The sequence below is a fragment of the Corythoichthys intestinalis genome, chromosome 3 (genome assembly GCF_030265065.1).
Source record: "Corythoichthys intestinalis isolate RoL2023-P3 chromosome 3, ASM3026506v1, whole genome shotgun sequence".
Taxonomy (NCBI): Eukaryota; Metazoa; Chordata; class Actinopteri; order Syngnathiformes; family Syngnathidae; genus Corythoichthys; species Corythoichthys intestinalis.
This window is the reverse complement of record NC_080397.1, coordinates 37630554-37658514: the sequence shown is the minus strand read 5'-3', so window position 1 is coordinate 37658514 and position 27961 is coordinate 37630554. Positions and strand designations below refer to the sequence as shown.

Sequence of the window (27961 nt, the reverse complement as noted above, 5' to 3'; positions counted from 1 at the left end):
CAGGTCTTCAGACAGCTCTTTTCACCGAGCCATGAAGCACATCAGACAATGTTTCTCATCAAGAAAATTCTAATCAGGTGATTGACAAACTCATTGGTGATTGGGCACACACCTGACTTAAAATGTTTGGTAAAAATTGGTTTCAATTGCTCTTTAAGTCTCCTTAGGTAGAGGGTTCACTTACTTATTTTTCCCCCTTCTGTCATTGTTTAAATGCTATTCTCATTAAAATATGAAAGCCTATAAATATTTGGGTGATTTTAGTTAAAGCAGACACTGTATTCAATGTTTTCATCTGTGTAAGTTTTGACAAAGATCAGATCACATTTGATGGTGATTTCATGCAGAAATGTGAGAAATTCCAAAAGGTTCAGATACATTTTCATACCTCTGTATGATAAGTTTTAAACATGTTACTGACCCACCAAATTATTTTTAAACAAGAGTAAAATAGAAAAATGCTTGTCTTTATTAAATGCTTCATTGAGTGCGTGCACTCATATCCGCTCAAGCTTCTCACTTACACACAATGGGTTGCCACAGCAACTGTTTAACAAGTTAAACGATGATTAACGCATGCAGCGCTTTTAAGCTTCGGCTTCCAAGTATGTGACAAGGTCAAACATTAAACGTCTGTCAATCATCATAACTTTAAAAAGCAACTCCAGTGCGCAGCCTGACCAACAAAGAGCAGCAGGAGCGGGAGTGAGATGTTTGGCTTGGGATGGCTCATGTGTATTTATTTGTTTATTCTAATTGAAAAAAAAATCTACGATGGACTGAGGGCGCAAAGTTTGAAGCACGAAGTAGCGAGGAATTACTGTATTCCTTAAAAAATAGCAAATATTCGGTAGACTAGGAAGAAATTACACAAGAAACAACGGCCAACTGCTTTAATATTTTCATCTTCCGGTAAGATAAGTACATTTTAGCATCATGAATACATTACTTTTTATAGACAAATACTGTGTAGAACAAAGCACTCCACTGCCTAAGAAAAACTCATTGATTTATAGGGGAACCCCCAAATAAAATTTCCTAGAATGCTAGCGAACAATATGTGGTTGGGGTTGAATACATTCTATTATTTCCAAAAGAAAAATGAAAATTAATGGCAGTACTCCAACAATGGTCCACAATGGCTTTCTGGTTGCCATTCACATTATTTATTAAACTTAAAAATTTGAACCCTTTATAAGGCAAGTTGATGACTAGTTTTGGTCATTAAAAAATAGCAGTAATAACAATATTAAAACAATATTAACATTTGGTATAAGTGTGCCCTACATGACCAAAATGTGATTTCCACACATGCGGACGCCAGGTCTTTTGTAATTAGTGTAGTATTTAATTACTGCATTAATTAAGATATGACTGCATTATATAATTATTTATCATTACCATAGTATTTATACTGTATATATTAATGTATGTCCATTTATGTTTCATTATTAATCATTCATGTACTTTTAGTATATTTTTTATATATACTGTATTTTTAACAATACATTTTTAATTTAAAAAAAATAAAGTAAAACAAAATTAAGACGAATAAAAACTGAAATACACTATGGGTATGACCCCCTCAATAACACTCTAAAGTTGATTTTTATTATTATTATTTTAAATTTCATAGTATTTAACTCACTGGCATTAACGATTATTCGCTGTAAGCTTCTCCAATTCAAAATGGTATAGCGCCGTCAATGCCAGTCAATGCGTGCCCTATAAAGGGTTAAGTCTGCCTGTATTTGCTATGAGACCTATGGAATTAAAATATAGATTTTGCAACTATCATTGATTAGGCAAATGTTTCAATAACATCAGCAGACCATGGGTGCTCCCACCTCCCTCTAGTGGTCGCCTCTAACAAAGACCAGGTTTGAGAATACTGTATAATAGAAAAAAATACAATCACAGTGACACACAGTTATACCAAACAAAAATAGAATTCTGACGACAAAACACAGCTGCAGTATCTGTGCAGCTTCTATTTGCACTGCGACAAAAAGAGCCAACAAACAGCTCATTGCAAGAAAGCGAGCTCTTTTTTTGTAACAATATCTTTTTGTAAATGACAATATAGCTTGAAATATCCCTTTAGTCAAAAAAATATTAAAGCACACCAAAATATCTCTAAATTCTACACTATATTAACATTGACAGGAACTGATTCAGCATAAACACTTTATGAATCAATTTATGGCTATGTAGTCGAATGGCAAGTGTATCAATGTGTCATTGACATAACATTTGCGTGACAATACATATTGTACTTCCAGAGTATAGTTTTAAGAAAAAGAACTTGCACATGACAATGCAATGAATGGAGATAATGTCTTTAGGGGGAAATGTTTTGAGGACATCAAAGAAGTAATAGATTTTCTGTCTTTACGAGCTGGTCATTGGCCATCCTAATGTTCATGTCCCTATAACATTTCTAACTGGTTGAGACTACTACGCCACCAAAAAAAACAAAACAAATGAAATACATTGGTAAGATTGTTAAATCAAAAGGGCATTAAGAAGTTTTAGTCAGGATCATCATGGTGAACATTGCTGTGAATAGCTGCACCGCCACTCGTTGATCTTCATTAATACAACACAGTTCACCATCAAATCTGTCACCAATGTAGAAGTGTTCTCTCTGTGGACCATATTTACGGCACTGAAATATAGCCAAAAGTTGTACTTTCACCCCAAAAATATTTGAATACCATTTTTGAGATATTTGCTACTATGCTTCAGCATTGATCAAGTCTCATTAAGATAGCATGCATTTTAAAAAAAAATCTTACAGTAAATATGAATATGTTTAGGTTACAAATGGCATTTGTTGCATTTTCTCTAATTATAAAATATAGTAAGAGTGGCAGTAAGACATCCCAACATCCAAAACTGGGAGAAAACTTGCAAAATCACTCACTTTTAACCACAAATTATAACACACATGCTAGCAGCGTTTATTAAACTGGGAATGAACCCTAGCTGCTGTGTAATGTGCCCACTGCTAAAGAAAACCTTAATGGTCAATCACTTCTTTTTTTTTTTTTTTTGATAGAACATATTGTCAGTATCTGCTTGGGAGTTCTTATCTCTGTAAGGGTTCAAACAGACAAGCAGATTATGGCAGTGATGAAAGGATCTAAAAGTTCCATTTGAGCATTGTCAACATTGTGAACAATAATAACAGAATAAAGACACTCCTAATTTAACATGTGAAATTAACCAGCACAAAAGTGAAATATTGAACAAAAACAATATAGAATTTGCTTTAGTTTCCATGACAGTAAAAACGCATGAAAGCGGCTAAGGCTGTGAAATGATGAATGGCAGTGAAAAGACCATTTAATATAACAGTTTATAAATTAAAAAAACACTCCCAGATATAGTAACATAGCTGATATATATATGTATTTTTTTTTAAAAACTATATAAATATTAACAACCACAACAAAACAACTCAAAAAAGTTAACAATACAGTGAGTGACATTGTTGAAAGCAGAGCTTTAAAAAAAAAAAAAAAAAAAAAGCACAATAAAATAATACACGATGAAGGTACACCGAGAATATTGTGTACAGGTAGAAATGTAAAACAGACCAACACTGTTCAACAAACAATGGGGATTGTTAATGGAAAAATGTACATAGAGTATTTGAACCCAGAAAGACTTGAGTAACGTGATTCACATATAGTATGGAGGACACATACTTCATACCCAAATGAAATGGAATAACCCAAGGGCGCCTTTTTCTTTTGTTGGATTTCCTTTTTTTATGCTCCGAGAAAAGCAATTCGAGTCTCCCACAACAGAAACGCACGTGCCGCCTTGGATATGGGCAACTCTAGGCGGCAGCCTCGTCCAATGCGGGCAGCAAGCCCTTGTCGATGAGGTGAGCCTTCAGAGAATTAAAAATGTAGAGTTGCTGGTCGGCGCGAAGTGCCAAGAGCTGCTGAATCACCTTGCTAGGGTTGGGGCCCCTGAGAGGAAATGCAACCACAAACAACCACTTTGTGATAAGACACACAATCGTCATGTTGGTCATGACTGTCGTTTGAAACAAATCATTTATTGGTTTTACCTGATAAAACTAGCAATGTAGACATTTACAAATGTGGCCATGAGGTACTGGCAGTCGAATCGGTCCATTATACCACCATGTCCAGGAATAGTGTTGGCAAAATCCTGAAAAGCATTACACATTTTTTGCATTTTGTCTTAAAAAACAACAAACAAGAGGTATATTGAGAGCAGTGTTGTGTTGTATTTGTATGTATATAAGTGTTGTTTTCGCCAACGATGCCTATTACAAAAATATTTTGTCGATGAATTTTTGAATTTGATGAATTGATGAATGATTTTTTTCATGACAATGACGAGAACGATAACGAGCTAAAATCATGTCTTGGGAGCAAGGGTGTAGGTTTGCATAGGGACGGTAGGGACATAACTAGGGTTGTTCCGATCATGTTTTTTTGCTCCCGATCCGATCCCGATCGTTTTAGTTTGAGTATCTGCCGATCCCGATATTTCCCGATCCAATTGCTTTTTTTTTTGCTCCCGATTCAATTCCAATCATTCCCGATAATTTTTCCCAATCATATACATTTTGGCATTGCATTGAGAAAAAAATGACTAAAACTCGGACGAATATATACATTCAACATACAGTACATAAGTACTGTATTTGTTTATTATGACAATAAATCCTCAAGATGGCATTTACATTATTAACATTCTTTCTGTGAGAGGGATCCACGGATAGAAAGACTTGTAATTCTTAAAGGATAAATGTGACTTTGTATATTGTGACTAAATATTGTCATCTAGTGTATTTGTTGAGCTTTCAGTAAATGATACTGCAGCCATTTAACTGTTCTGCCCAAATGCATGATGGGAAGCGCAACCATGACTGTGCGTAGGGGCACCAATTGATATATCTTCTCTGCGTTGGGAAAGAACATAGGGTGTTAAGAAAAAGATGAACTACTACATTTCTTCCCCACACTGCCTCCCACGATATTTTTAATTGCTGAGAGAGGGACTGTAAGGCTTTAGCCAAATAAAAAAAAAGGCTCCAAAGGCTGTCAAAATTCTCTCTACTCATTATACGCTGCCTTTTAGCTCTATATATAGGTAAAAGGGCGCCTTTAATGCGTGAGTGGGTCGTGCAGCGCATGTGTTAATTATTTAACGTGGTTAATTTAAAAAATTAATTACCACCGTTAATGCAATAAATTTGATAGCCCTACTTTGAGCCAAAACTATTCTGGATGAGTGTTAGACATTTTGTCTGTAACGTTAAATACAATTAGGAAACGATTTAAATTAAAAAAAAAAAAAAAATATATATATATATATATATATACTGGACTGTCTCAGGAAATTAGAATACACAATATTCTAATTTTTTGAGACAGTCCTGTGTATATATACAGGACTGTCTCAGGAAATTAGAATACACAATATTCTAATTTCCTGAGACAGTCAGGTTTTTGCTCATGTCCTACTTTGCCTTAACAAAAATATAATGAAGAAATCTGATATTATTTACAACTGAGAAGTTACATGTTATAATTTAAGATGTATACACCCCCCCCACACACACACATATATATATATATATATATATATATATATATATATATATATATATATATATATATATATATATATATATATATATATATATATATATATATATATATATATATATATATATATATATATATATATATTTATGCACAGTACTGTATACAGTGCCTTGCAAAAGTATTCGGCCCCCTTGAACCTTGCAACCTTTCGCCACATTTCAGGCTTCAAACATAAAGATTTAAAATTTTAATTTTTTGTCAAGAATCAACAACAAGTGGGACACAATCGTGAAGTGGAACAACATTTATTGGATACTTTAAACTTTTTTAACAAATAAAAAACTGAAAAGTGGGGTGTGCAATATTATTCGGCCCCCTTGCGTTAATACTTTGTAGCGCCACCTTTTGCTCCAATTACAGCTGCAAGTTGCTTGGGGTATGTTTCTATCAGTTTTGCACATCGAGAGACTGACATTCTTGCCCATTCTTCCTTGCAAAACAGCTCGAGCTCAGTGAGGTTGGATGGACAGTTTATGAACAGCAGTCTTCAGCTCTTTCCACAGATTCTCGATTGGATTCAGGTCTGGACTTTGACTTGGCCATTCTTACACCTGGATACGTTTATTTTTGAACCATTCCATTGTAGATTTGGCTTTATGTTTTGGATCATTGTCCTGTTGGAAGATAAATCTCCGTCCCAGTCTCAGGTCTTGTGCAGATACCAACAGGTTTTCTTCCAGAATGTTCCTGTATTTGGCTGCATCCATCTTCCTGTCAATTTTAACCATCTTCCCTGTCCCTGCTGAAGAAAAGCAGGCCCAAACCATGATGCTGCCACCACCATGTTTGACAGTGGGGATGGTGTGTTCAGGGTGATGAGCTGTGTTGCTTTTACGCCAAACATATCGTTTTGCATTGTGGCCAAAAAGTTCAATTTTGGTTTCATCTGACCAGAGCACCTTCTTCCACATGTTTGGTGTGTCTCCCAGGTGGCCTGTGGCAAACTTTAAATGAGACTTTTTATGGATATCTTTGAGAAATGGCTTTCTTCTTGCCACTCTTCCATAAAGGCCAGATTTGTGCAGTGTACGACTGATTGTTGTCCTATGGACAGACTCTCCCACCTCAGCTGTAGATCTCTGCAGTTCATCCAGAGTGATCATGGGCCTCTTGGCTGCATCTCTGATCAGTTTTCGCCTTGTTTGAGAAGAAAGTTTGGAAGGACGGCCGGGTCTTGGTAGATTTGCAGTGGTCTGATGCTCCTTCCATTTCAATATGATGGCTTGCACAGTGCTCCTTGAGATGTTTAACGCTTGGGAAATCTTTTTGTATCCAAATCCGGCTTTAAACTTCTCCACAACAGTATCTCGGACCTGCCTGGTGTGTTTCTTGGTTTTCATAATGCTCTCTGCACTTTAAACAGAACCCTGAGACTATCACAGAGCAGGTGCATTTATACGGAGACTTGATTACACACAGGTGGATTCTATTTATCATCATCGGTCATTTAGGACAACATTGGATCATTCAGAGATCCTCACTGAACTTCTGGAGTGAGTTTGCTGCACTGAAAGTAAAGGGGCCGAATAATATTGCACGCCCCACTTTTCAGTTTTTTATTTATTAAAAAAGTTTAAATTATCCAATAAATGTTGTTCCACTTCACGATTGTGTCACACTTGTTGTTGATTCTTGACAAAAAAATTTAATTTCATATCTTTATGTTTGAAGCCTGAAATGTGGCGAAAGGTTGCAAGATTCAAGGGGGCCGAATACTTTTGCAAGGCACTGTAATAATGTTCATGTCATGAAAATTCTGGTTAGGTCAAATGCAAATCTATGAATCCACCAATAGTTTTTTGACCTACAGGTGTTTAAAAATTTAGGTGAATATAAATTGAGAAATATATATCGTATATATATTATCAGTTATTTTATCGGTATCAGCCTTAAAGAGCATATGACACGAGAAAAAAAGTCTTAAATGGCATTATTATGTGAATTAGAATCATATTTTGAGACGATTCGACTATATACAACAATTTAGCAAAGCACAGATGACGAGAAATTAGTCTTTTAATCTGCCGGTTAGCCACGCCTACCATTATAGGGCTTTAGCGTCCCCAACAGGTGGATGACGTCAGCGGTAGACTGGGCTCATCGGTTTTACTATTCAGCCCATTGAGGGGGAATTATTCAGAACAAGGAAAACGCGACGAAGAGAGCTGCAAAATGTCATTTTTTTCAGTCTCTCTACTCCAATATTTTTACAGGATATTCTTTTTATCCAAGTATTTTCCCCAATAGCTATATAAATGGCTGGAGAAGGACCAGTCAGCCCGTCGAGGGGGAATTATTCAGAACGAGGAAAACGCGACAAAGAGAGCTGCAAAATGTCATTTTTTCAGTCTCTCTACTCCAATATTTTTACAGGATATTCTTTTTATCCAAGTATTTTCCCCAATAGCTATATAAATGGCTTGAGAAGGACCAGTCAGCCCGTCGAGGGGGAACTATTCACAACGAGGAAAACGCGACGAAGAGAGCGGCAAAATGTCATTGTTTCTGTCTCTTTACTTCAATATTTTTACAGGATATTCTTTTTATCCAAGTATTTTCCCCAATTGCTAAATAAATGGCATGGTCATGACAAATAACAGTCTTGTGCTGAATGGAATATGAAATAATAAAAATGCATTTATTCAGGACGACATGGCAAAATTACTCCATAATGGTCAAAACTGTCGACTTCACCTTTACTGTCGCACCTCCCGAACGATATTTTATGACACCTAAATCGGACATATGTCATTTCCCTTCCCCGGCTTCGGAGAATGTAAACAAACCAGAAGGTGTGACAGCTAGCCGACATGCTAACCCGAACCGAGTGATGTTTCAAAGTCTTCGAAGAGGAAAATCACACATAACTATCCTGGATTATTTGACATGACGACCCGGTTGTCGATTGCCTTTGCGGATCGGCAAACCGCCCGGCGTAGAGCAATTTACAGTTCGTTCCCCGGAGGAGGGTGGCTGGAGTTGTTGTGCAGCTAACGTGCTGCTGCTAATGAGCATTAGGAGAGCTTTTTACATGCCTATCAATGATCAAACGTAAGTAGTCCTTCATTTAAAGAAAGTTTGTAGTGTTTACTTTGTAATCGCTGTATTCGTATTTGACATAATACAAAACAAGATGTTTACTCACTTCCTCGTAAGTCCAATGGTCTCACAGTAAATATATCCACAGTGAATGGGAACCTCCAAAAAGGCGCATGCGCCTCTCCCTCATACAGAATGATTTTTCTGCAGCCGTTTGGCTGGCGTGATGCAAAAAATGAACGTATTAATCTGCAAAATCAGCTGAATCCTTCGTCCTCATACACAACAGTACACTGTAGCGTGAAGAGGACGTCTTCTACCGTACACGTCACATCGCCCTCCTCCTCAATGCAAGACCGAAGCCGGAAGTCACTCATTTTCATGGCGCGGGATTCAAAAAACTAAATAAAAATAGCGATCGCTTCCACATACATCCAAGCGGCCCATATCATTAAGGGGCATAAAATACCGCGTGTATTATGAAATAAACATGCTTTTTCGTGTCACAGGCACTTTAAGGAGCAGGAAGTTATCGATATCGGTATCGGTTTGAAAAAATGGATATTGTGCACCCCTAGTAAATAAGAGCACCGCAGCATAGGGTTAAACTGCTGTTTTCATTCAACTCATTTTTTCCTGTTTTGTTTAGTGTAGGAAGCCAGGGTAGTGGCTGTCTTTTTGTTATTTCCTGTTTACGATCAGGGTACCATTTACCATTTACTTAGTGGGTGGGGTTTAAGTGTAGTTTCATTTTGTTTGTTGTTTTGGCCTGGGCTTACGCTGAAGCCAGCTTCTTCCTCATTTTGTATATTTTGTTCATTGCGAGTTCGACTTGTGTGAATACATTTGTGTCCACTTGCAACTTGTGTGTGTGGCTCGTTTTATGTTACGCCCTTAGCGAGCCGTCCGTGGGACGTAACAGTGGGATTATGGGCTGCATGAGCGAGTCATTCCGCGCTTGCGTTAAATGCGTCAAATATTTTAACGTGATTAATTTAAAAAATTGATTACCACCCGTTAACGCGCTAAATTTGACAGTACTAGTTACATTAAGTCAGAAACTCGTTCGGTACGCCTGCGTTCCAAACCCAGCACCCCGTACCGAAACGGTTCAATACAAATACACGTACCGTTACACCCCTATGCAACACAGGAATCTTATGCTTACTCAAGCCATAAAATCAATAGAGTACCTTTATCTTAAAGGCCCTCTTAAAGCCGCTGGCAAAGAAGCCACCAAAGGGGCCGACGATTGAGGCAAATGAGGACAGCGCGATGCTGTGGATCTGGAATGGATAGAGACGAACCGTGGTCTGCAGAGAAAAATAGTGTACGGTTAGATGGAAAAAGGCAGCAATGCAAAACCGTAAAACCTTTTTTTTTTTTTTTTTTTTTTTTTAACTCAATGTCAACAAAAATTGCTCCACTTTCAACAATCTTCATTGAACCACTTCACAAATTGTCGACTCACCCATCCAGTGACCGACTGTAGGACGCTGGGGAGGGTGTAGTACTGTAGCTGGAAAAGTTCAGGTGGCTCGCAGTCCACCTGGAAACTGTTGGAATCGTTGTTGAACTCAACTGGACATACGAAGTAACGATAGCCAGCCATCACGTAGGAGAGCTGTAAGTGAAATCAAAACTTCAGGTTACTTGGTCATCAATTGATAGTCTATCAAAAGATGACAAATTTAATGCATGCCCTTTGTTGTTCTCTGACAATTATATGTTAGCCCATAAACCTATGCAAGAAAATTACACAATTATTTCTCACTTTTTAAATGACAAAAATAAATAAATCACCATGATGCCAAACAAAATGGTCGAGAAGAATCCACCGATGAATCCCTCCCATGTCTTCTTTGGTGATAGCTGAAGCAAACAGTACAAGTGTGAAGAGCAGCTCATTAAAACACAAAACAAGGGATTTGTAAGTTTGTTCAGTCGACCAACCTTAATGAGAGGGGTGCGGCCAAAGAAGAAACCAAACATGTAGGCCATAATATCATTACAGATCACACAGGAAATTGGCACAATGAACCTATTGACAAAAGAACAATGAAATTATTTTAACATTTAAAATAGGTCATATTCCTGCAAGTGTTACTAGAAACTGATAATAAATGCTACAAGGTAAAGCAGAACATCAAATTTCTACTGGTTAAACTCAACTTGTACACTGTTTACATACCAGATCATCCCTTCAAACAGGTTGTGAATGATGAGGTGAGACTGAGTCACCACAATCAGCAGAGTCACATGAGTCCAGCCAAACTGATGGCAAAAGAAAAATGAAGAGGTTTGTGACATACACATTACTTGGCATTAATTCACTACAATCAGGTCCAATTAATGAAACACAATGGTATCTGTAATGTATTAGAAAAAAAGCCTCCTATAATATTGCCTGCCTCCTTCCCATTGTTAGCTGGGATAGGCTAAACCACCCCCACAACCCTTGTTAGGGTAAGTGGTTCAGAAGATGAATGAATTAATAAACAATTATACACAAGTTTTTTGTTAATATCTATTGCCTACAACTGAAATGAACTTTCTTTATGGCCTGTAATACGTTGTGTATAATAAACAAACATGCTTCTTTAAATATCTAAACAGTTTACACAAATGGGAATTTGTGCCAAAACAATGATTTGGGCAAGACACAACTAGTATAATATGTATCATAATAATTAGAGCTGGGAATCTTTGGGCACCTAACGATTAGATTACGATTCAGAGGCTCCGATTCGATTATAAAACGATTATTGATGCACCCCCCTCCTTTATTTTTATTTATTTATTTATTTATTTATTTATTTATTTAAATGTTTTGTACATTAGTTCCAAAATTGTTCAAAAATCCTCTCAGGCTAAACCAAACTACTATTTCAGTAAAGTTAACATATAACAGTAAACAAATGTACAAAAATAACAGTAAATAAAATACTCCAGTCCCCATTCTGTATCAGCAGCTTTAAACTACATTCAATTAATTTATTGTTGTGAATCAACCGTTACAGTTGTTAAAGTTGCTCCCGTTATTCCGTATTTCCCTTCTGTTTACTTTTGACATGTCAAAGTTTTAAAACTGTTTCATCATTTAAAGATAGATTCAAGACAAGATTTTGCCGATTTAGGAGTATTTTAGATAAAAAGTTAATTACTGTAGATTCGCTACTTCTAAAGAAGTCTACTGCTTTAAGATGGCGGCTGTTTGCTAACGCCGGCAAGTCCGTCATTTCGCATCTCTGTTCAATAATACATGTTCTAACACCGCCGTCATCTGTCATTTTGCATCTAGTTCTACATATATATGATATCTACTGTAGCCGTTTGTTTGTAGCAACTAGCAACCGGGCGTTGTTTGTAGCGGCTGTCGGCCGCTGTCAGGTATGATTGTTTTTTTTATCTAGCGGCATGAGTTGAACATGATATTTACTCTCTGTCCGTTCCTCATTGTGTCCCAAAGACCGCGCTGACTGTGTTTACTTCCGCTTTACCTGGTATAATTCAATAATCGGAATTTGAAAGTTTGTGAATCGTTCTCGAATCTTCCACGGCCGAATCACGAATAATCTAAGAATCGGAAATTTTGCACGTCTCTAATAATAATTATTGGCCATTTTATGTCATGATGACAGTATGCAACGATTTAGAATATTTTTAATTTGATAAAATATAGTTATAAAAACAAACAGAAAAATTTATCAATAATTATGTTCGTCTTCGTTTATGGCCGATTACAGTGGTACCTCGACACAGAGATCGCTTCGACACACACCTTTTCGACATCCGATGTAAAACTTGATTCGCCATTTGTTTCTACATCCGCCAACATGCTTGAAATACGACGATTTATGACAGCGCCGCAGTCTCTTTGTTTTCCCGCAAGACGGACGCATGGCGGATATTCTTGTGAACGAAATCAACACGGGTTCCAAGAAGGTTAGTGCAGGTGGTGAAAAAAGAAAAAACTATACAACTAGTATAATATGTATTATAATAATTATTGGCCATTTTATGTCAAGATGACAGTATGCAAAGATTTAGAATATTTTTAATTTGATAAAATATAGTTATAAAAACAAACAGAAAAATGTATTATTATGTTTGTCTTTGTTTATGGCCGATTACAGTGGTACCTCGACACAGAGATCGCTTCGACACACACCTTTTCGACATTCGATGTAAAACTTGATTGGCCATTTGTTTCTACATCCGCCGACATGCTCGAAATACGACGATTTATGACAGCGCCGCAGTTTCTTTGTTTTCCCGCAAGACGGACGCATGGCGGATATTCTTGTGAACGAAATCAACACGGGTTCCAAGAAGGTTAGTGCAGGTGGTGAAAAAAAAGAAAACAGGTGACGCTGACCATTGAAATGAAGATGGAAATGATAGAAAAATATAAGCGTGGTGTGTGCAACCATGAACTGGCTCGACAATATATTAGTAGAAAGTCTACGATGTCCACGGTCCTCCACCGACCTCCGTTCGCCAGTCTTTATAAGTTAAGGTGACAATTATTATTGCGGTAACATCACCAAAGGAATCGCCAAGTTTTTAATGATTTATTTTAGAACTTGTGCAACACAACACGCCTACTGTCCGCCGCTGTTGACGCCAACAACAACAGAACATTTAAAGAGAAAGTAAAATCTCTACCGCACCTTTCTCACTATGTCACGTCAGCCACGCGGTGCATTCAGGTACACCGCGCAAACCACATCCGCCACATTAGAACCTGATTCGTTACTTTATTATCGGAATTATTATTATATCTTTATTCCGATTTTTATTTTTAATTTATTTGTTTTGCTATGTGTAACTGCCAATTGTAAACATACCGGCAGTATTTGTTAAGCATTTAGTGTAGGTTTTTGGACTGTAGAACGAATTAATGCAATTATAATGCATTCTTAGGGGAAAATCCTGCTCAACATACAACAATTTCGACTAACAAACAAGGTCCTGGAACGAATTAACTTCATATGTAGAGGTACTAGGGCTGGGCGATATGGCCTTAAACATGTATCACGATAAATTGAGCAGATTTATCTCGATAACGATAAATGACGATAAATTCGCCCAAGCGGACTGTTATATAATTTGAAAATCTGAGTCAATGCATGAAATACAGATTCACTATTTCTTGTTGATTTATTTACCAGCATTCAATTTGATATACTGTATTTAACAATTGTACATGCAGTCTAAACATTAAGTTTATAAAAATGTATTGTAAGCAATAAGAATTCAAGTATGAACATTTATAACAGCGTGTATGACTTGAACAATGTACATTGTCAAAATCAATATGCCTGTGCAAACATGTAATTGTAACACAAATGACTTGCAGCTTGAACAGTACACTTCAAAAAGACAACTTATTGTTAATGGCTGCTGTGACATAATTATTAAATACAAGTGTTTACTTTATGGTTTAAGGTTTTTTTTCCCCCCAGTGCATTTTTTAATAAATGCACGCACAATAAAAATAGCTGGGGCCATTTCTCGGTCATTATAAGTTTTGCCGTTGGATTGTACTTTATGCTGAATGCTTTACCATCACAAAAGCTATCAGAGGAATCACACACAGATACAAAATAACGCCACATAGTAATTGCTAGATGCAGTCCGTGCCCAATCCACTCATTAAGTTCAGCCGTTTCGACAAGGTTAGAGCTGCTATCCGACTCCATAACGTTCATTTGTAGTGTTAGCCGCTAGCTAGCGTTAGCCTGGCTACCAGTAGAAAGCACTGAAAGCACCGTCTCCGGAAATCGTGAGAACAAAGGAGGACAGCGGGTGAAAGCCCGTCTGGATGCCACCAAGAGTCTACTAAATGTCGGTTGAAAGTTTGGTGAACCTCCCTTAAGCCACACTCCATCACGTTTTGCTTGTAGCGTTAGCTGCTAGCGTTAGCTTACCGGGCTTTTGTTTGATTGGCTTCCTGATGATCACGTGACTCCCTACGTAAGCACATTCACTGCTTTCTTAAAGGGGAATGAACATAGACGAACAACACAGAATCAAAGCGGGATGAAAAGACTATATTTTCTTGTTTTATTAATTTACCGAATTTACCGACATGGTCAAAATTACGTCGGTCATCGTTAAGAATTTCGGTGACGGTAAATTTTCGGTTTACGCCCTGCTCTAAGAGGTACCACTGTATTTTTCATCGTAGTAGTGGTGGCTAGGTGATCAATTTCACTGACTGATTTTTTGTGTTGTGTGTTGATTTATCGAGTAAAGTACAGTATATTTTCATAATAAATGAAGAAAATTGATGATAGTGATGAATTAAGACCTGAAAATTATGTTGCGTGGGGCAGTATTCATTATATATTCATATTCAATTGTCTTATTTAGTTGAAGATGAAACTAAACAAATCAAGGGCAGGCAAGTGCGAGATATGATAAGGCTGAACATAAATAAAATTAGAAATGTAACAAAATACTTGTAAATAAATGCATGAGAACAACATTCAATGTTCCACAATCTAGATAAATGCTGGAAAGGGTTGTTTAGTGTTGTGAACCGTTTGTTTCTTAAAAATGACAGTCTGCTAATGATTTCTAGGACAACCGCTACCCCACGCCTGCAAACACGAATTCCCTCTTTCAGGCCTCATTAATAACCCAGCGTGCCTGAGGGTGGCGGCTAATAAGAGGCCGGATGCTACTTACCATGTAAAACTGAAGGCGGTAGTGCTTCTTCACCAAACTCAGCACAAACATGCAAAAACCTGAAGTGGGAAGACGGTTGTCAATGTAATTCTCTCTAGAGGCACATTACCTAAAGACAGAATTTGGGTCCTTTTTCCACAAATTGATAAATGTTAGTCTAGACCTTCGCTAAAAGTCAAAGTTAATATGCAGCAGAGTGTCTCAAGATTGCTACACTCTATTAATAGGACTGAGAAGGTGTCCTTGAAGAGAACTAATAAATTGGAAATACAAATCCCTCGTCTCTTATCAGCTCTTATTTGACAGAGATAATTGACATTGACAGAGATAATCATGAATGTTTTTAGTATAAATTTTATTTTACTACCACAACACATAATCTGTGAAAACCATAGATATTTTTGGGCTGGCAGTGAATGCATTAATAAGCACTGTAAATGATGTGAGTCACATGTTGTACCTGTGAGGTAGAGGGCAAAAGAGATAAAGCGATGGTATTTGCTGAGGATACGAAGTGGCTCTTCCCTTTGCACTAGTGTGAAGAAGTAATCTGTGACCGTCTCGCCATAGAAGAAATAGTTGACACAGAGCAAGAAGTACCTGTCGGGAAGAGAGTTGAAAGTCATCTTACAAGATTATTATGGCTATATTCAATGGTTTCCATTTTTAATTTTGTTGCAAGTGATGATCTCATTATATATAATATTACATAGGGATGACCATCACAGGGACTACAAATCTTAACTATTATTACTGCAGCTATTCTCTACGTCACTTAAAAACTACAACTACACTAAATAATTAAAACAGCTTGGACAACGAACCTCAGCAAATCTGCAACAAAATGGATCAAAACAAAGAAATGATAAGAAATGAAAATGTTTAACAGTTATGATGCAAAAATGTCATTTTAGCTTTGTGGGTACTTACCAACTGAGTGTCCTGAACCATGGCAGATGGTACGAGTGGTAAACACTGTAACCGATGGTGATGATTTCTTGGAAGCATTTAATTTGAACACACAGGACCTTGACAGGGAAAAGCTTTATTAGAAGGGAAGGGCATGGTAACCCATATTAAATGTATCAACATAGACTTTACTATCTGCTGACGAGACAGCTCCTATAGACATTGCGCCACGGCTTCCCGTAGGGGGCCGGGCCAGGCAGAGCGTCGTGGGTGGCTTGCACTGCGCTAAACTCTCATATACATGCGTTCTAACTAGGGCTGTCAAACGATTAAAATTTTTAATCGAGTTAATTACAGCTTTAAAATTAATTAATCGTAATTAATCCCAATTAATCGCAATTCAAACCATCTATAAAATATGCCATATTTTTCTGTAAATTATTGTTGAAATGGAAAGATAAGACACAAGATTAATATATACATTCAACTTACGGTACATATGGACTATTTGTTTATTATAACAATAAATCAACAAGATGGCATAAACATTATTAACATTCTGTTAAAGCGATCCATGGATAGAAAGACTTGTAGTTCTTAAAAGAAAAATGTTAGTACAAGTTAGAGAAATTTTATATTAAAACCCCTCTTAATGTTTTCTTTTTAATAAAATTTGTAAAATTTTCAATCAAAAAATAAACTAGTAGCCCGCCATTGTTAAGGTGTCAATAATTACTTAAACAATGCTCATGGATGCTGAAGCCTACAAAATCAGTCGCACAAAGCGCCAGCAGAGGGCGGCAAAACTCCATAAAACACAACAAGTGAGCGTTTCACTATGTACTGTCATTTAAATCTCTCTGAGCGGGGCATCTGCGTTAATTGCATCAAATATTTTAACGTGATTAATTTTAAAAATTAATTAACGTCCGTTAACGCGATAATTTTGACAGCCCTAGTTCTAACGCAAGATTTAGGTGGAAACAGGACGAAAGTTTTAGTGCATACAAACAGGCAGGAGTGTCTCAAGAGTAATTTGGTCATTGATCCGAGGTACCGTAATTTCCCGAATATAACGCGCAAAATCCACTTGGAAAATCATGGTGCGCATTATAATCGGGTACATGGATGGAGACAGAAATATATATATATAAATGTGTATATAAACCTTTTTTTTTTTTTTTTTTTTTTTTTGGACACGGCCACGTTGTGTTGAAGAAACGTATGCGGCGATCCGTTGCCGAGCATTACGGTACGTGACGTCACCATTTTGTGTCGGTAATACTTCACTCTGATCGGCCGAATAATTTCGTCTGTGTTAAATTCTGCTTTTTTCACTCTTCATAAAGCACAGAATTTAGTTTCTTAAACTCATTTGAGTCAACGTTTATTGCAGCTCCGCAACTCGGACCATAACAAATGTAATAACACGGACTTCCTGTGTGTGTCCATCAACTATATCTGTCCCTCGGGAAACTCAAACCCAAATAACAATTGTTCCTATTGTTACTGTCGTGTCAACAGCGATGAGCACTCTCGGATTTCCGACTTACGTTCTCACTTTCATTTTACCGTATCAATCCATGGAAGAAACATTTATTCATCATGATGAAACGAGCAAGTTATACAGCAGCCTTTAAAAGAAAAGTCACGTCTGTTTTGTTTTCTCCTAGATTCTGGTAAGTTGGAGAAGTTGTCAAATTATATTATTACCGTAAATATTGTTAGTTTATGGCAATGTTTTGAACTACCAATAAGCTATGCCTGTGCTGTGTTTCACCAGTCAGTAAAATGACATTTCTGTATCTGTACACAAGCTCTGTTTTCTTGTATTCTTCTATTTATTGGTGCTAAAATTAGGGTGCGCGTTCTGAACGGGTACAATAATTTTCCCTAGATTTTACAAGTAAATTTGGGGTGTGCCTTATACTCGGGAAATTATGGTAATTATTATATAAAATAGCACTATGCATGCACTTTGAACCGTTGTGAAAAAAATGAAATTAATGGCAAAAATTAGCGTAACTTTAGCTTGAAATATGTAAAATGAATGATAACTGCCCGTATTGTTACTTTAAACCAATAATCTAGGCTGTTTTACGTTGATATCTATAGAAATTACGGGATTTGCGCATTTATTTACAAGAAATAACCAAAAAAGCTCTTTGTTTTGTGATGGCCGCTATGTTGGATTTAGTATCCATACACAATAGCATAACTTTACATTCAAATAATCAGGTAATTTTCGGCCAACTGCACGTATTTTGGCTACAAACTAGTAATTTAGACATTATTTTGTAATCGCTGTATTCGTATTTGACATAATAGGAAAAAAAAGATGTTTACTCGCTTCCTCGTAAGTCCAATGGTCCCACAGTAGTCGGGCTTGTTTTGGCCAATATCCGAGGTGAATGGGAACCTTTTGAAACTCCAAAAAGCCGCATACGTTTCTCCCTCATACAGAATGATTTTTCTGCAGCCGTTTGGCTGGCGTGACGCGAAAAATAAACGTATTAATCCGCAAAATCAGCTGAATCCTTCGTCCTCATACACAACAGTACGCTGTATAGTGAAGAGGACGCCTTCACCCGTACACGTCACAGCGCCCTCCTCCTCAATGCAAGACCGAAGCCGGAAGTCACTCATTTTCATGGCGCGGGATTCAAAAAACGAAATGAATATAGCGATCGCTTCCACACACATCCAAGCGGTCCATATCATTCAGGAGCATAAAATACCGCGTGTATTATGAAATAAACATGCTTTTTCGACTTAGAATTTCTTGATGCCGCTGCTCATGGAGACTCATATATGCCTAAGGGAGGCGCCTGTTTTGGTTTTAGGTCGCTAGCAGTTTTGGTTTTTGAGAAAACTGAATTTTACATTTTTGAAAATGGGCCTTCTACGGGACGGCCCCGCACCCCGTTTCACGTCAACTGATAGTGAAGTCTATGGTATTAGATTATAAATTGTTTGCTTCAAAGTAGAAAAATACAACACGGGTATTGAATCGGTATACGTGATGAAGAAAAAGTTATTCAAACACTAAAAAGGAAGGTTCTGTCCCTACTTACAATCATCATAAGCACCATGGGGCCCAAGTAGATGATGATGAAGAAGAAGGAAATCATGGCCAGTGTAAGGATCCCTCGAACCCACCAGTTCTTCCATCTGAAAGAGAACAAAACCATTTTGCTTTCAGATGAAACACTTCTGTACATTCGTAGGGGGAAACTTTGGGTCAGGTATATTTTTATTATTATCACTGCTGAAGTTACTGGGACGTACATATTTTTCATGTGTTCCTGCCAAGTTTGAGGACATTAAGTATAGTCAGCTCACCTTGAGGAGAGTCCGGACAAGGCTTTATTTAACACCTCTGGTGTGTCATCGGCTGGCACTGGAACCTCAGGGACCCCTGTGTCCACTTTGGGGTCACTATCTGATCCGCCATCTTTTTCCAGCCTCAGCTCACTGTCTGAACCCTAGAATGCAAACAGACATAAAGGCTATAAAACAGTGACAAACAGTCGCCATAATTTGCCATTCCAACTAGTGTTGCGACGATTAATCGATTAACTTGAGTGATTCGATTAGAAAAAAAGCTTTGAATCAAATTTTGCTGCTTTGAGGATTTGTTTGGGTGGCGATGTAATGGTTTGTTTGGAAAGTGTTGCATCTAGTTTTATTGATTTGGGTGGATACACTGCCCTCTAGTGGCAAGAGTGAATATGACATATAACTCATCTGACATGGCTGAATTCAGCTACTCGCTAAGGCCATATCTACACCTAGCAGGGTTTTTTTTAACCGAGGATCCTGCCCTAATACACCGGGAAAAAATAATTATGTCCACACCAACACATATGTAGAAAAAAAACAACCTTCCACAGCCAACCGAATTCATTCATTTTTAAGTACTTTCATAACAATGCACGAAAAATAATTGTCCATAATACCCCCATCCTTCGCATGTGTTCTTTAATATAAGCACTGCAAGAGTTTGTAAATAAATGGAAGCAAAAAAGCATTTGCAATTTACTCCAAATGTAAACATTAGTCTCATATGTGCCGTCAGGACAAAGTTTGTCGCAGTCAGTGACGTTTCCACAGTCAAATCTTCGGTTATCAGTGTCCACATGATGGCGCCACAAACGCAGAATTCGCACATCTTCACTCTGGGCGCAATTTTTAAGAACCCTCGTTTAAATTTGCATGTGGATCATAGGCCAAACCGCAGAAAAAGTTCTTCTTTTTGCCAAATACACTGCTATGTTTAGACATGACCTCAGGTCAACATAAAGGTGTAAGTTTTTGTTTGAGCTAATTTGTTTGTTTATGCATTTGTAAGCACATGGTGGTTATCATTTCCCGCAGAGTCATGATAGACACACACACACACACACACCAATGAATTACCGTGGCACTGATTGCACTGGGAACACAATTTTTGTTGTTTCCTTTCTGACAGCTGTTTTTAACATTTTTTGGTGCTAAATGCAAAACTGATCCGTCTTTCTCCATCATGTCAAGTTTTTGAACAATAAGACCCCAGTTTGGATGGATGGATGGACGGACGGACGGACGGACGGACGGACGGACGGGCAGATTTAACATATGCGTTTATTTAAGATATAAAAAAAGATTCTAATATTGACCAAAAATGAAAGGAACAGGCAGGACTGCCATGTTTATTTAACGCTACTATGTTTTTAGAAAGGATCAAACGAGTGGAGGGAAAAAGCTGCCCTCAAACAGCTTTTTTTTTTTTTTAACAAGAAAGTGCAAAAACATTAACCATTTTAAAGGCAGTACTTATTTCTCAACATGCAACATGCATTTCAAAACACACAGCTGACCTTGAGATGCTCTTTTTCACAAGAAGGTGCAAAAACATTAGCTGTTTCAAAGGCAGTACTTATTTCTCTCAACAATACAAAAAAAAATTGCGATGGTGGAATGAATTCCAAATTTTCTGGAAACAAAGTATCTTCAGAAATAAGACTTATTTTAACCAATATACTGTGGTTTCACAGATTTCTGTATTATTTGGCATCTTTGTAGTGATACCGCTGTATTTAATCCTGGTTTTGAACATTCTGCATCTGGAATAACTTTTGTACACCACCAAACAACGTACATTTTGACATGGAAATACATGTTAGCAAAGTTGCTTATTAGCATAGCACTCGACGCTAACATCCCAAAAACAACAATAAAAGCTTAACAATACGTTCATGTACTCACCTCTGATAGACGGACACAGGACATAGCAAAACACTAGAGACTTTTTCCAATTATTACAACTTGAACCTACTGCTGGACAACTGAAAGAGAAGGAGCAACGAACTATCTCTCTTCCCCTCTCGCTCTAAAAAAATAACTCAAACAAAGAAGAGGACCTGAAGCGCGACCGCCGGGTCCTGCCTGTCTCATACACACATTTTTTTTCGAGTCTTTTGAAAAGGAGTAAATCTCTCGCTCAGTAACCAGCAGCATCTATCATAACATTTGCGTGCGTTCGTTAAAGGTGTCCGGGCGGCAGACGTGTCTTGAATTTCGTTCTGCTACTAGCGGCTGTCATAGAGTTATTAGGGAAAATCATCGTGAACATTTATGAATCTTAATCGAATCGTCATGTATCGTATCGCGATGCATCTAATAATCGATTTTTTGGCACACCCTTAGCGAGTATAATTATTGCTTCATATTTTTTAAGGAGGAATTTGTAATGTTTTTTTTTTTTAATAAAATAAAGCCATTTAACACACAACATGAAGTAGACACCTATTTTTTACAACATAAAATTATCACAAATGAGCAACGATGTCTACTGTGTTTGATAGGTACTTAATATATTTTCTTTTGCCTTGAAAAAAAACATGCAATCATGTCATCAAAATTCTGTTGTGCTTACTTGAGGAATGCCTTCTCACCTTAAGTATGACACACAGTAACTCCCCTGCTTCTGGTGACCAAATTAGGTCTTGGAACCGTCACCAGAGAGCAGATGGTCTACTGACAGTATGTTAGAAACAACCAGGCAGGACTCAGCTGGCTCATGTCACGATCCAATGATCCCTTATTTAATTTCCACATCTGCTAGAATCATAATGTCTCAGTTTGAAAATGTATAAAATTTCCTTTAGATAATAATAACAAGACTTCAAAATGTGGAAAAATGCACATACACACACGAACAACCATTCCACGTCTTTTGGTTTCCATAGAGACATCCTTCTCTCAGGATGCTTGAGTTAAAAATAGCCCACCGACTCATATAAACACGCCCCGTGTACGCCCACTTCAGTTTTCCTGTTAGACCGCAGGGAACTTGGAGTTCCTGTTTTAAGGTGTCAATTGTAAACGCCACCTGGGTGAGAGATGATTGTAAATAAACAAACTAATAGTGCTTCAAAAAAAAAAAAGTCATGTAATTGGGTATCTAAATGAAAATTCAAGAATTACTAAAGGCCGACTGATTTGAAAGTAATAGAACACATACTTACAAATATTGAAATCAGACAAGCTGTGACATACAAAGATTTATGTAGGTAAATTTAATTAGCGCTGCAATGATTAATCGATTAACTCAAGTAATTCCATTAGAAAAAAAACTTCTAAATCAAATTTTGCTGCTTCGAGTATTTGTTTAATTAGAGTGGCGTTAAAATGGTTTGCTTTGAAAGTGTTTGCATTTAGTTTTATGGATTTGGGTGGATACACTACCCTCTATTGGCAACAGTGAATATGACATAACTCATTTAACATGACAGAATCCAGCTGGGAAAAAAATTAGCATCTTATAGCATTTAAGCCAGAGGACTTATGCTATGGAAGTTAGCCAATATTTCTTTTGTTGTACTTAGATCCTCGTTTATTTAATTTTTATTTCCGTTTGAAGCTAAGCTCAGGTATTTTAATTTATTTTTAAATCAAAGTGCAATTCTGCGTAGTTTGAGGAAACACTCGGAAATTTTGTGTTCGTATTTAATGCTCTTTTGAAAGTGCAATCTTAGCAAGCCATTGTTTTACATCTAAAATTTATTCTGCAACGCATTACATGTTTCTGTACTAAAATATTCGAACTAACTAGTTGATAGATTAATCGACTACTAAAATAATGAATAGCTGCAGCCCTAAACTTAATATCTTTTATTGAGATGTTGCCGAATCTGCTTTGGCAATGTGATTTCCCTTGAAATAGCAAATAATGATTCAGATGAACATGTCCCAGACAGAGCAGAAAAAGTATTTTATTCAGTTGAGCAATGTGGGTCATTGTCAAACAAACATTAATTGAAGTCATATCACCATATTCTTTCATATTTGAAATACTGAGAAGTTAGTCTGCAGGAGCATGAGTCATGGATTTTTGGCGGAAAAACTGATGGGCATGAGTGCAAAAGTTGATCTTCAGAATGCAACATGAAGTGGAATACTGAAGAAAGGAATAAGAGGAAATGTAAATATTACCACTTAAATGATATAAGTATCACTGATGTAATTAATTGATAACACTTTTGATGTTCAGTGTTTATTATTATGTTAAACAAAATTATGACCAAATCCTTAGAATTCCTAGCCTTACGGAGCAAGAGGGCCCTGCCTGATTCATCATGCAGTACCATCTTGACAACCTGAAGTCGTCCAACCAGCTATTGGCCTTCTGATGTTCGAATCAATCAGGGGAAAGATGCAAGTGCTACATCTGTGACATCACCAGGAAGTAACTAACTGGTTGAATCCAATCACACAGTGCAAAGGGGTTCTTGTAGATAGGTCAATTTCCTAAGTTTTGTCAGAAATACGTACACTCAATTTCCTCATTAGAAAAGGAGTTATAAACAGTGCCACTACAAGCTACTTTTTTTGTATTAAATTACATTTTTTCTCTTTTCCTGATCAATAAGTCATACTGTGGCTTAATGTGGATTGGCCAGTAATAAAATCACTGTCTAATAATGTCAGGTTGCAGAATTCCGACCTCTCAACAGTAAATATTGTCAGATTTCTGTCAGTGATGTCCTGATCCAATACTCAGTATCAGTAGTGACGCCCGATACTGATAATTTCGGAGTATCGGACATATCTGATTTGGTCACAAGATCGGATACGATCCATTTGTTGCCTGTTTTTAGTACCATTGTGCTTTTTGGCTGTTGTAAATTATAATAATATCGGTTACCACTAATTTTCAGCCGATATTGGCAATTACGATGTCACAGCGATATTCCAGATTTCTACAAAATTCAACCGATAATCCATTCCGATAATTATATACTTAATTTAATCTCCAAATGTGCGCAATTGACGTAGTTTTGTCTAATTTGGCGCCGGAGCCGCAACCCCTCTTTAAGGCATTTTTATGCAATTAAGTATTTACTTCGTGAGTACCATAATTTTCGGACTACAAACTGCTACTTTTTTCCTCCATTTTGAATTCTGAGGCTTATTGACCAGTGCGGCTTATTTGTTGATTTATTTGGTTTAACAGGTAACACTTTATTTGACAGCAGCGTCATAAAACAGTCATAATTATGACATGACACTATCATGAGTATTACTGAATGCTTATGACAGATGTCATTAGGTGTCAACTGGCAAATTATGTAACTCCATTTATGTCCAGCTCGGATCTTTTACATTCATTCAAAAGTGAGATAAGCGAATGACACAAAATGACATCTGCTATAAGCATTAATTAATGCTTATGACAGTGTCATGTCATTATTATAATTGTCTAATGACAGTCTTATTGTGCCACTGTCAACTGAAGTGTTATCAAATACCATAACTAGCAACTAATGAAACAACTGGAACAGTAACTGAAGAAATAATTAGCAGAGAGCATGAATTTTGATTTTTATTTACATCTGTAGCAATGCAATGCATGCTAGGAGGCATGTTGGACAACAAGAGTGTTGACAGCAGGTGGCAGCAGAGGTTTACTGTCTCCACCAAGGGAGCAGTGATGGCCAAATGAAGCAATGAAGCTATGAAGCTTTGAAACCATTGGCTGCAAAGCTTCATTGCTTCATGGTGGTTCATTTGGTCTTATGACAATCGTATGATGCTGCTGTCAAATAAAGTGTCACTGGTTTATATCTTTTTGTGTGAATAATAATACAGGATAATGAGGATAGCCGCGGCTTATAGTTCAGTGCAGCTTATCTATGAACAAATGTCGTTTTGGTGTCAAATTTGATGGATGGCGGCTTATAGTCAGGTGCGCCTTATAATGCGAAAATTACGGTATTATTATTAATTAATTAATATACATTGTTTAGATGTTGGAATTTACTACCTGTTCACATTTGATGTGGAAAAAGTAGGGTAAAAAAATTCTCTTTGCTGAGTAATATTTGCTATTGTGTATTTACAATTGTATATATATCTAACATTATCGGTTATCGGCTGAAAGGAGGAGGAAATTATTGGTTATCGGTATCGGTTGAAAAAATGCATTATCGTGCATCACTAATTAATAATATTTAAATATTATAATTAGTGCTAATATTTTAGTTTTTTTGATACCCTAAAATACTCACTTGTCCTATAAAGGGTGTCAACATTTGAATACATGTATAACGTTGACGACCGTAGAGGTCAAAGCCATTTCAGTTGGGACTCATTAACTAACCATGGCAGTGCTAAAATAACATAAATAAATAAAAACCTATCGTAACCCTCTGACTATACATTTGATTCATGTTTTTGGGGAAAATTTAATTATTTTCAAACAGAATAAGAATTTTTCCAGGTGAGACCTGTTTTTGGCAAATTCTCAAGAATCTGTGATATATTAGGAGTGGGAACCTCTTGGTACCTCACGATACAATACGATTTGCGATACAAAGCTCACGCTAACGATGATCTGACGATATGGCGATAAAACGATTTGCGATTCATTGGTCAGGAAATCCTTCTAGGATATTCTACAAAAAAAACAATAAACAGAAAAACAAGCTTCTGCTGTGAATTGGAATGAGTTTATCACTAGTAGACGTCAAATGAACGAATGTTCATTCGCTGCCACCCTCCCACTTCAAACGGATTGAACGTCTATGGCCGTCAGTGGCAGCCAATGCCAGGCAATGAGGTAATTTTGGGCCATTTAAGGTCATTTAACTGTTGATTTTCAGTTACTTCCTGTTGATTTTGGGTTATTTTATGGGTCACTTGCTGTTTATTTGGCGTTACAGAACAGGAAGTGACCTGGGAATCACCCAAATGAATAGGCAGTGACTCAAACTCAACAGGAAATGACCTGTAAATGCCCTAAAATGAAAAGCAAGTGACCTTTAAATGCGCCGAAAATCGGACCATATGACTGTGAATGCTCTGGTTTTGAATGAACGAACGTTCCCAGTCAAAATGGACTGGGCGTCAAGCACAGTCAGTGGCCTCCTTTTTTATATATATATTTTCTTTAATTGACACCTTTTTAAAACGATATCTGGATTCTTGACAGGAGCATATCGATAACCTTTTGGGATACAAAGTATCACGATATATCACCATTTCGATATTTTGTCACACCCCTCAATTGACACTGTCATACTGTATTGGTAAAGTTTGGTGGCGACCAGCTGTATCTTCACACCTAGAAATGTTAGAAATATTAACTGTGTTGTGAAAGCTCATGTGATACATTACATCTGCAAAATAGCAATGCAATTTACCCGACGATTCAAATTATTTTAGAAAAGCGAGTTCTCATTTGAACATTCACACAAATATTTGACAGTCAAGGCTAGGTAAACAACTATTAACAAATCGCGCATTGCTTTTGACAGGTCGTATTTCACGGAGAGATCTTTTGCAAGCCTTTTAACGAAATGACAGCGTCTGTTTCCATCAGCGCACCACGCCCCCCTTCAGCATCAACCCCCATTTCGACAACAAAACAAGCCCATTTCCTTCCTGTGTACATGAGCACTAGTTGAATTACGACGTGGTCCCTCGCAGAAACCAAAATAACCGTATCTGCCTCCCCAATAAATGACTAATATTACCTTTAAATTAAAAAATTTTTTCGTCAATTAACGCATGACGTTGTATCCCAACGAGATAAGGATGAATTAGGACTGTAGGAAAGCTAGGCAGCTAACGAGTGTTAGCATCACATTGAAATTTCTGCAAGCGGACGATACCTTGTCCTCGGACGGCTGTTGTTCTAACGTCGCCTCGGTGTCTTTGGCTCCACGGTGCCTTAGCTCTGTCATCTTAGCAAACCTCGGCCGAACGACGACAGCGAAGGTCCAGTGGTTCCGCGGCACCAGGCGCTCCTCTGGATTCAATTCGACAAGGTTTTAGTTTAGGTTCAAACTCACCGTATTAAGTGAGAGTAAAATGAGAGCAAGACTTCCGCTTTTCAAAATAAAGGTCCCATGCGATTGTTTGTCAAAAAGAGTGGGCAAATGTTTAATTGTGACTTGAAAATGAAAGATGGCTCAGTCTCTTCCGTAAGTTAAATATTTACTGATTACCAATTTGAATGATTTAAGTGTTGAAATAATTTTTTTTACTGTAAGTAATTCAACACTTAGCATTCAAACTGGCTCATGGAATCGTAGTTTGAGCATATCCCCCACAGTTCTCGCAGGACTGTTCTGAAGCAGAGGCGTCGCGTCCCATTAGGCAAACCAGGCAATTGC

At 37.2% G+C, this 27961-nt stretch overlaps 1 protein-coding gene across 1 annotated transcript; it reads right to left on the bottom strand.

The window, feature by feature from the left end:
* Positions 1-878: 878 nt before the first annotated feature.
* Positions 879-27637, bottom strand: cds2 (CDP-diacylglycerol synthase (phosphatidate cytidylyltransferase) 2). The gene is made up of 13 exons (XM_057831769.1): positions 27458-27637; positions 19644-19786; positions 19376-19472; positions 16323-16420; positions 15853-15992; positions 15393-15451; positions 10888-10970; positions 10650-10737; positions 10500-10568; positions 10168-10320; positions 9890-10009; positions 4085-4188; positions 879-3983 (listed from the first exon to the last, which is right to left on the bottom strand). Exons 1-13 carry the CDS (start codon positions 27527-27529, stop codon positions 3848-3850), a joined length of 1362 nt encoding a protein of 453 aa, XP_057687752.1. The 5' UTR covers positions 27530-27637; the 3' UTR covers positions 879-3847.
* Positions 27638-27961: the final 324 nt, after the last annotated feature.

Bases quoted from the DNA above. Each gene is read 5' to 3' on its own strand.
- cds2 (XM_057831769.1), bottom strand. From the start codon at position 27,529: ATGACAGAGCTAAGGCACCGTGGAGCCAAAGACACCGAGGCGACGTTA. The intron at 16,421-19,375 runs GTAAGTAGGGAC...TTCCCTGTCAAG, and splicing joins CCATGGTGCTTATGATGATT to GTCCTGTGTGTTCAAATTAA. The intron at 10,010-10,167 runs GTGAGTCGACAA...TTTTCTCTGCAG, and splicing joins TACAGTCGGTCACTGGATGG to ACCACGGTTCGTCTCTATCC.